At 39.3% G+C, this 10,112-nt stretch overlaps 1 protein-coding gene across 1 annotated transcript; it reads right to left on the bottom strand.

Moving 5' to 3' along the window:
- Positions 1 to 3,343: 3,343 nt before the first annotated feature.
- Positions 3,344 to 4,402, bottom strand: LOC116012862. The gene has a single exon (XM_031252536.1). The coding sequence runs from the start codon at positions 4,400 to 4,402 to the stop codon at positions 3,344 to 3,346; it is 1,059 nt and encodes a 352-aa protein (XP_031108396.1).
- Between the last annotated feature and the right edge of the window lie 5,710 nt (positions 4,403 to 10,112).

Raw genomic sequence — 10,112 nt, 5'->3', positions numbered from 1 at the left:
AAAAAACCCCCCCCCCCCCCCCCATGGTATGTACTGGAATAGAGGAGGCATGCCAAACCAATGTTGAAAACTCACACAAAATGAAAGTATGCATTAAGCTCTCATGAGATTGACCACACATAGGGCATGTAGGATCTATGTCAACCCTCTTTAAAATTAGATTTGGTGCAATGGGGAGAATATCAGAAAGGGCTCTCCAGAGGAAAGTCATCCACTTGGGAGGGGATTTAATTTTCCAAAGGGAAAGCCATTTATCAAATCCACCTGCAACATTGTTAATCTCACCACAAATGCGTCTATAACCATCTTTAACAGTGTAACAACCCCTTGGGTCCCCACTCCAATACCACGAATCTTCATAGTTAGGGCACACCGGAATACTCACAATGCGGTTCACATCCGTAGGGGAGAAAATATCACGTAAAATATCCTGATCCCACGTTTTTGTAGCTGGGTCAATTAGGCCTGAAACCAAAGAACCATCAAGTGTCTGGGGCATAGTAGTCTGAACCATAGGCCCAGGGTCATCCGGGAGGCAAGGATGTCCCCAAATCAATGTAGTGTTTCCATTCCCAATCCTTCTCCTAACCCCCGAACAAACCAGCTCATGAGCAGCCATAATACTTCGCCAGCAATAACTCGGGCAGCCACCAACAGAGACCTCAATAAAAGAGGTTTTTGGAAAATATCTTGCTTTATATAGACGTGCCACGAGAGAATGCGGATTAGACAAAAATCTCCAGGCTTGTTTACCTAGCATAGCTAGATTAAAAGCCCTTAAATCCTTGAAACCCAATCCCCCAAACTTCTTAGGGACACACAAACGGTCCCATGCTTTCCAATGAATACCCCTAGAATCCCCTGAACCCCACCAATAGTGATTCAAGGTTATCTGAATTGATAAACAAACAGAATCAGGGAGCATGAAAACACTCATAGAGAAAGTGGGCATAGATTGTGCCACACTCTTGAGTAGTACTTCTTTACCTGCCTTTGAAATCAGTCTCTTGTTCCACGAACCAACTCTGTGCCTGATTTTATCCTGAATGTATGCAAATACCATCCTTTTGTTCCGGCCTATAAAAGAGGGCAACCCCAGATACTTCCAAAAATTAGGTGCCATACTGACACCCAAAACCGCAGCCACTGTCTCCCTATCAGCCAAGGCGGTATTCCTGCTAAAACAAACACTTGACTTGTTATAATTTACCTCCTGGCCTGACATTGCCTCATAAACTTGTAAGCACTGTTTGACCACTCCTGCTTCCTGGCTATTTGCCTTAAAGAACAGGAGGCTGTCATCTGCAAAAAATAAATGTGAGATCGCAGACGCCCCTCTAGCCACCCTGCAACCATGAATTTCCCTCCTAGATTCAGCCTGTTGGAGCAACAAAGAAAGTCCCTCTGCACAAATAATAAATAGGTACGGAGAAAGCGGATCACCTTGACGGATGCCCCGAGATGGGGTCACTTGCCCTACATTCTCCCCATTGACCAAAAAATTATATGTCACAGTAGAGACACATAACATAATCAAGTTCACCCACTGTGGCACGAACCCCGGAGCTTCTAACATTCTGCGTAGAAAACTCCATTCCATCCGATCGTAAGCTTTGGCCATATCAAACTTTAGGGCCCCCCAGCCTACAATCCCACATTGTTTCCTGTTCAGATAATGACCCACCTCTGCAGCAATGAGAATGTTATCTGTAATGAGTCTATCTGGAATAAACGCACTCTGAGATTCAGATATAACATCTCCTAACAACGGCTTCAACCTGTTAGCCACCACCTTCGCCATGATTTTGTAAACCACATTGCATAGTGCAATGGGTCGAAGATCAGACACTGACTCGGGGTAGTCTTTTTCGGGATTAGGACAACATTAGTATCATTCAAGCCATCAGGGAAAGAACATGTAGATAAACAGTTAATCACAAAAGTTGTCACATCTTCCCCAACTATATCCCAGAACTGCTGATAAAATCCTGGATTCATTCCATCCGGGCAAGGTGCCTTGTCCGGAAACATAGAAAATAAAGCAGATTTAACCTCCTCCGCCTCAAAAGGCTTCAGAAGCGAATCGTTTTGACTTTGGGAGACACGGGGGTTAATAGAAGTGAAGAACTCATCCATTGGGGTGGTGGCATTTGAGGCAAAAATATTATTAAAATAATCTAAAACAATAGAATTCAGCCCCTCCCCTTCTTCCCAAACACCAGCATTATTTTTCAATCTAGAGAGGGTGTTTTTCTTCTTCCGTGCGGAAGCATACCTGTGGAAGAACTTCGTATTGGCATCAGCACCCCTCAACCAGTGTTGTTTCGCCCGTTGTCTCCAGAAGGCATCTTCTTGAGCTTCCAGCCGACACAACTCAGTTTCAATCCGCTGGAATTCCGCAAGGGAAAGAGGATCTGTGAGCCCCTTTAGCTGCAATTGCTCCCCCCGGAGGGCCTTTATCTTCTTGCCAAACTTATAAAAACGATCACCCCCCAATCTTAGGAGACGATCGCCACAGTACTGAATACACCTGAGCAAACCACCATTCCGCTCTTCTTCCCAAGCTCCTTCCACCAGTTGCCTGCAACCTTCGTCATGCAACCAAGCCATCTCAAATCTGAACTTTCTGCGCACCCTCCTCGCACGTACATTCGTAAGCTCGAGAAAAAGAGCAGAGTGATCAGAAGTGCGGGTCAGGATATTAGAAACCGACGCCCGAGGTAGTAGGCAACACCAATCAGCCCCCGCAAGGACTTTGTCAAGCATCTCCTCGATCCAATTCTCAGTACCCTTACCCCGCTCCCAAGTGAACTGGTAGCCGTGTAATGGCAACTGAGCCAGATGACACTCAGAGACCACCTCACCAAAGCCATGTAGTAAATTATTTGGGTGCAGGTTTCCACCACGCTTCTCATGCTGATAAAGCAGATCATTGAAATCACCGAGAACCACCCACGAGAGAGAGGATTTACCCGCAAGCGATTTCAGTAAATCCCATGAATCTTTCCTCTGTGACCGCTCCGGAAACCCATAAAAGCCGGTCATGCGCCATGTCCCCAGCCCAGTGATACAGACTTCAACATCAACATGATTCTTCGAAAAACTTAGTAAGGACACTGTATTATTCTTTCTCCACAACAAGCCAAGCCACCACTCAATCCAACGCTATCAACATAGAATAGACCTTCAAAACCAAGTTTCACTCTCAAACGTTCAGCATGCATCCTCCCCACCTTGATTTCCATGAGGAAGACAAAATCGGGCTTCTTACGTGACACAAGGTCCACCAACTCGCGAACTGTACGTGGATTGCCCAAGCCACGACAGTTCCAACTCAAGGTACTCATGATGAAGGGCTGGTCTGGGAACTAGAACCCGCCACATGCAAGTTTTTTGACACATCGTGCATGGTAACGTCACTACCACTCCCACTTCCCGACCTTCGAGAACCACTAAATCCGCCTTCCCGACGGCGTTTAGTGACAGCAACAACCACCTCCGCACTCTCCTGTCGATATACTGTAACCGGAGTAGTCACAGCACTGCCATCAACACCAGCAGCGACCTCCGAGCCTCCACCCGACCGCGGAGCAGCCCCAACCGGCACGAGCCAACTATCCCCCACCGCCCTAGGACCTCGGCTTCCATCAGCTCGCAACGCAGCACTGAACGGAAACTGATCGACCGAGATTGTCTCCTCTCGCGCCTTAAGGCAAAATTTATATGAGTGCCCCATCATGCCGCAATAAAAGCAGAAACTATGGAGTCGTTCGTACTTAAACGACACCCAACTCCAAGTCCGGTCACATTTAAGAAGCTTCATACGCCGTTTTAAAGGTTTGCTCACCGGCATAGAAACCCTAATGCGGTAAAAATTAAGCCACGGAGCTCCAGCAAAGCGGTCATCCCCTTTAATAAATACACCGAGAAAATTTCCAATCTGCTCCAAAATCACATCGGACGTGTAACCCATGGGTAAGTCATGAAGCTGAACCCACATGTCAACCGAGTCAAGAACCACATCCCCGGGAAGGACGCCATCCTTAACCTGTCGACAGATAAGAGTAGAGTTTTCGAACGACCAGGGGCCCTCCTCCAACACATACTGCATGTCCGTGATATGGAAGAAAACGAACAGAAAAAGGTTTGGTTGCAGCTCGGTGATCGTGACTCCCCTGACAGGTTTCCACACCGACGCCATAACTTGCCTCATATATTCAAGCTTAACTAACCTCTCAGTTAGGAACCGTCCGACGACTGACCAAGTCTGTTGCATCCCTCCGACAAGCTCCTCGGCATCGGCTCCTACCGGCTCAAAGGCCAAATCCTCGTCCTCCAAAACCATGTCTGCCCAGCGCTCGGAGAGCCCCGCTACACCCTCGTCTGTTGTCGTCGTCGCCATGCAATCAAACCACGTGAAACCAGAAAGAAAACACCGGTAAAGACCGGAAGAAAACACGTATGATCGGAGAAAGCCTAGAAACCCTAGGAAGGAACCGGAACCCTAGTCGCCGCTAGGGAGTATATAATGTATTTAAAAATAAGAATAATATACAAATTATCTTATTAGACCGACACTCTTTTAAAAAAAAATATCTAAAACTTGTTAAAAAGTTTGCAATTATCGGGAAGAGCTAAACAACGAATGGTTGAGTTCTGATGATCTACTAGAATTTCTCTACTGCTTTAATTTGTCATCACACATCAAATATTGAAAATCAATTGGGAAAAAGAAAAGCAAAATCAATATAATGTAATATTTCAACTTTATGTTATGTTTTTTTTTGGCTTTTTATATTGTTTCAGGAAACCCTAACTAGCAATTATCTATCAAGTAATGACAATACAATGAAGGTATATAAAGCAACAATGGGTCAACTTCCTATGCGGACAATGTTTCCCATGCGACCGTGCAGTCACTCACCATTAGGTACCTTATAAATGCACCACAAAGTGTCAGAAAATACATCATTAGGTGTGGTGAGGTGTGGTGCATTTCTTTTTGGTGTGTGCATTTTGTAGTGTGTTGGTGCATTTCTAAACACTATGTGGTGCATTTTTACATATATACATAATGGTGAATTTGTCCATGCCGCATGAGAAGCACTGCCTACATTTGAAAATAATATTTTATCCGCAACAATATGATTTAAATTGATTTAATTTCTTTGGGGGCTTTTTGTTTACACTAGCAGATAAATGCAGAGTTTGAAAATATGAAAAATGCAACATATCTACCTGAGGGCGAAAGCAATAACCCGGTCCATTTGATCTTCGGATACCACACGTCTTCTCAATGGTACTAATAATTTAATTGGAAATAAATAAAAACTAGGGTTTTTATTTTATAAATGTATTGTTACTTTTTCATTTTTACAAAATAAGTTAAGAATAATGGTGGTAGGAAGAAGCTTTCATCCTCTTCGACGACACCGACGTTTTATAATGATGCAATGTCCCAAACAAGTGGAAATGGTGACAGCTATAGTAGTGTTCACGTTTTAAGTGATGGGCAACAATGGCAACCTTCCTTCTCCTTCTATCCGGTAATTTTTTTTTCTCTATACATTGAATAATTTTTTTTTTGAAGATTCTATACATTGAATAAATAAAAAGTAAAAATACTATAAAAGTTTAGTTCAATAATTCCAATTGCATCATCAACAAATAGGCAAAAATTTGTGTGAGACCGTCTCACGTATTTTTATCCGTGAGACTGGTCAAGTTGTAAATAATTATTAGGTGTTTAAGTATATTACAATTTTAATTAGTTATAAATATTACTATATTTATCATTAGTAACAAGCTAGCATTTTATTTATTTTAAAATGGTACTCCATATCATAAATAATAAATAAATATTATAAATTTGACCCGTCTTATGAGTTAAATTCGTGAGACACACAAGGTGACTCCAAGAAGTAAGGGTCTATCTCAGAAGAACGAAGACTATGAATCCAGTATGTTCATTATGAATGTGCATAATACAACAATTTTGACTTTCAATTACAGCAAATTTAATTTGATACAATTTTTATCAAAATGACTTTCACATAATAATTTGGGAAAATGGTAAGTTTGATCCCTGACTGGCTGAGTTATAATCGTAATGACGATTCAGTCCATGTGTTATTATCGTATATATTTTTAGTCTGTCGATTATAAGTGAAGTGGCAAGTTTGGTCCTTGATGATGTTAGTGATGCGTTGATAGAGTTAATTCTAGGGATAAAGAAGTAAGTTCCTTAATTAATAAAACTTGTATGTAATATAACATGTTTTCCCCCGGCCCATTTTTCCCTTTTACAGACTTAGCCAAAATACTTGGCAAATTATACTGTGCACCACGGTGCACATAGCAATGTGCACCACGTACCTAAACGACGTCGTTTTGAGCATTGTAAACTAATCGTCCGTTTTTTTTGGAAATCACGTTTTCCCGTTTCGGCCGGTCTCTGTATTTATGTTAATATTCTGTGTATCCCAGGCAATCATTCTGTGTATTATAGGCAACCGTTCTGTGTATTATAGGCAACCGTTCTGTGTATTCATGTTAGTAACACATGTTGTAATTTCATGTTAGTAACACATGTTGTGATGTGTTTGTGCATTCGAATGTTTAGGAGGATGAGTTCTGTGTATTTTGTGTAAATATTATGTGTATTCATGTTATTAACACAAGTTGTGATATGTTTGTGCATTCGAATGTTAGAAGGATGAGTTCGGTGTATTTTGCATCAATATTCTGTGTATTATGGGCAAACATTCTGTGTATTCTAGGCAAACGTTCTGTGTATTCTATATAATGATTATGTGTATTATAGATAATGAATTCTCTGGAGTCATTCGCGTCCACTAACATCTGTGTATTTTGTGTCAATATTCTGTGTATTCTGGGCAAACATTTTGTGTATTCTAGGCAAACGTTCTGTGTATTCTAGGCAAACGTTCTGTGTATTATAGATAATGATTATGTGTATTATAGATAATGAATTCCCTGAGTCATTCGCGTCCGCGTCTACTAACACCAAAACGACGTCGTTTTATGTACGTGGTGCACATTGCTATGTGCACCGTGGTGCAGGGTATAACGATTGAAAATACTTTCCCCCAAATGGACAAAAGCCCTAAAATTGCTTATGTAATCAACGAAGAAATCCTATTACACGATTGGTTTGGAGAAGAAATCCTACAATGTCTTCAAGAACGTTTTTGGGCACAAATTGATCTCCCACTTGTAAGTGTTGTGAAATTAGTGTTAATTAGTATATTTCGATAGATATGCGAATAGAATTGTGATTTTGCCAGTGGCTGAGAGAGGAGGTCAAGAAGTCGCTGGTGGTTCCATTGGGCTTGGAGATGGTAGTGGAGAGGCTACTGTCGGTGAGGAGGGGATTGTTGGGGCCACCAACCTGATTAGGGTTGTTATCTCCGGATTCGTTGGCAAAACTTCTACAAATTACAAATACATATCTAAAATTGAAGAATTTGATATTTCAAAGCTTGGGAAAGAAGAAGACCTTCAATTGTAGGTATATAAGACAAAAAGAATGACTACTGCCTAATGGGTTTCAACATAAGAAATGGATTATAATTTGAAATTCTTATTTTATCTCTCAATTATTAAATTATTTTTAAGTTTTCTGTTAGTGTAGACAAAATACTAATGCTAGAGACCAAACTTGCTACTTCGTTCATAATCGAAGGACTAACGGTCATAACTTAGAGACTGAATCGGAACTGTATTATAGCTCAGTGACTAAAGATGTAATTTTTCATAATAAGAGTTAAATTCTCAAAATGGTCATCCGACTATGACCTTTTCTTAAATTGGTCCCTTTACTTTTTATTGCACCCAAAGTGGTCTTTCGACTTTTGAATTTTAAGTCAAAATGGTCCTCCGTTAGCTTTGGCGTTAAGTAGGTGTTAAAATGAAGGGTAAAACTGAAAATTTAGGTTTGCACTCCAATTTAAAGCAATCTGTAACTCCTTTAAGCAACATGCACACATTTCTTTAAATTAGGTTTTTGTTCTCCTAAATCTGTAATCAAAATGTGGGATAATCAACTAGAAAGCCAAAAATCTTTACCTTGGAAAGTTTGTGGATAAAGTTGAAGATGAACTTTTTTGGCCTTGTAGTTGATTATCTCACATTTTGATTGCAGATTTAGGAGAGCAAAAACACAATTTAAAGAAATATGTGCGCAAACTGCTAAAAGGAATCACATGTTACTTTAAATTGGAGTGCAAAACTTGAATTTTCAGTTTTAATTTATCCTTCATTTTAACACCTACTTAACACCAAAGCTAACGGAAGACATTTTAGCATAAAATTCAAAAATCGGAGGACCACTTTGAGTGCAATTAAAAGTCAATGGACCAATTTAAAAAAAGACCATAGTGGAATGACATTTTGGGAATTAACTCTTCATAATAATTAATAACTAAAGTCATTTTGTGAGAGTCGGAAATTTCATTTTGGTTGATTAGCATAAATGCAGGAACATGTAATCCTTTGGAATGATGAAAGTGAGGTTTGAGTATTATGGCAGAATGATTTAGAGAGTCCATGCTCAGAGTTGGCGGCGTCATATTCATGGACAAATGGTCTGAAAAACCCTTGCTCAGTGTACCAACGGTTGCAGGATTTGGAGAGTTCAACTTCTGCCCTGGCGGCCCCGCCATATCCGGAGAGCCCTGCTTGATCGGCGCCGACGAATTAAGGGGTGTTTGGTTCGTACATGAGAATCAAAATCAGAATGAGTATTAAATAATTGGTAATGATAATAGGTTTTGGTGAAAGTATTTTGCATGTTTGGTAGTATGGTGGAATGAGAATAATTATTATAATTGGGGAAGAGGAGGATGAATGGAAATGAAACCCTTATTTTATTAAGGGATGTGTTTTGCAATATAATTAATGAGATAATCAAAACTCATAGTAGTGTTCTAAAAACCTGTCAACCAAATAATAATAATGACTTTGATACCCATTCCAGATAGCTAAACCTGACAATCAAACACACCCTAACACTCCCTACCCCAACCCAGCATCTCGGCCTCCGGCGCCACCTGTAATCCTCAATTTTATCTAGGAAAAATTGCATTTTTTTGTCTAAGTTATAGGGTAATTATAAAATACATTCTTAATTATGAATCGTTCTAACTTTTCACCCCTAAGCTATTATTGTTATTGCACTTTTCGTCCTTTTATTAACTTTTCGTACCCACTTTTCATCTCTAAGAGGCTAAGCTATACTATTAATATTTTGTTAGTAAAGCGAGGAAAAGTGCAACACCAGTGATAGCTTAGAGACAAAAAATGAGCACAACTAACAATTAAGGATCAATTTTACTACCATATATCTTAAGAACGGAAAATATAATATTTTTCTTCTAATAATTTGCCCGCATAGGCAAATGACTTTATCAACTATTTTTTCTTAGTACTCAAAAAAAAAAAAAAAAAACCTATTCTGCTTGGTCATACATATATGTATTGGTGAAATTTATGTAATCGGGGTGTCGGACTAATATTTTGTTACAGTTGTCCTTGGTTAGTCAAATTGGAATTGCGTGTGTTGTTGGTTGAATTCGCTCCATGTCTAATAAGCGACTGAAATAAAGTAAGTTGAAGAAAAATGGTCTAAAAGTACGACCTAACAATCAGTACTATTTGTTTCACCAAAAAAAAAAAAAAAAATCAGTACTATTTTCATCCTTATTAATAAAAAATATATATTTATGATAGTTTTAGAGCATCCCAACTTATAAGTCTTGGTTAGATAGTGAGATTTGTCTAAAAATATATACTTACAATTCAATTTTTGTAATTTTAAATTTAATATTAAAATATTTTAATTTATATATTTAAAAACTACATTAAATTTTAAAATCAAAAGAATTTATTTTCAAAATTAAAAAAATTTGATTACATTAGGGGACAAAATTGAGACAAAAAGATCAAGTATATATTTAAATTAATGATGTAGTTATTAGATTGATCTAATGACTAGCATAAAGGTCCAAGACATTAAGACTTTAGATCTAAAAACTCGTTAAAGCCCCTCAATTGGAGATGCTAATTGAGCTCAAAAAACAAAGTTTGTAAGA

This window comes from Ipomoea triloba, chromosome 3, assembly GCF_003576645.1.
Source record: "Ipomoea triloba cultivar NCNSP0323 chromosome 3, ASM357664v1".
Classification (NCBI taxonomy): Eukaryota; Viridiplantae; Streptophyta; class Magnoliopsida; order Solanales; family Convolvulaceae; genus Ipomoea; species Ipomoea triloba.
This window is presented reverse-complemented; position numbering and strand designations above follow the sequence as displayed.

What these genes read in the sequence shown, in the direction of transcription:
- LOC116012862 (XM_031252536.1), bottom strand. Translation starts at nt 4,402, where the DNA reads ATGGCGACGACGACAACAGACGAGGGTGTAGCGGGGCTCTCCGAGCGC.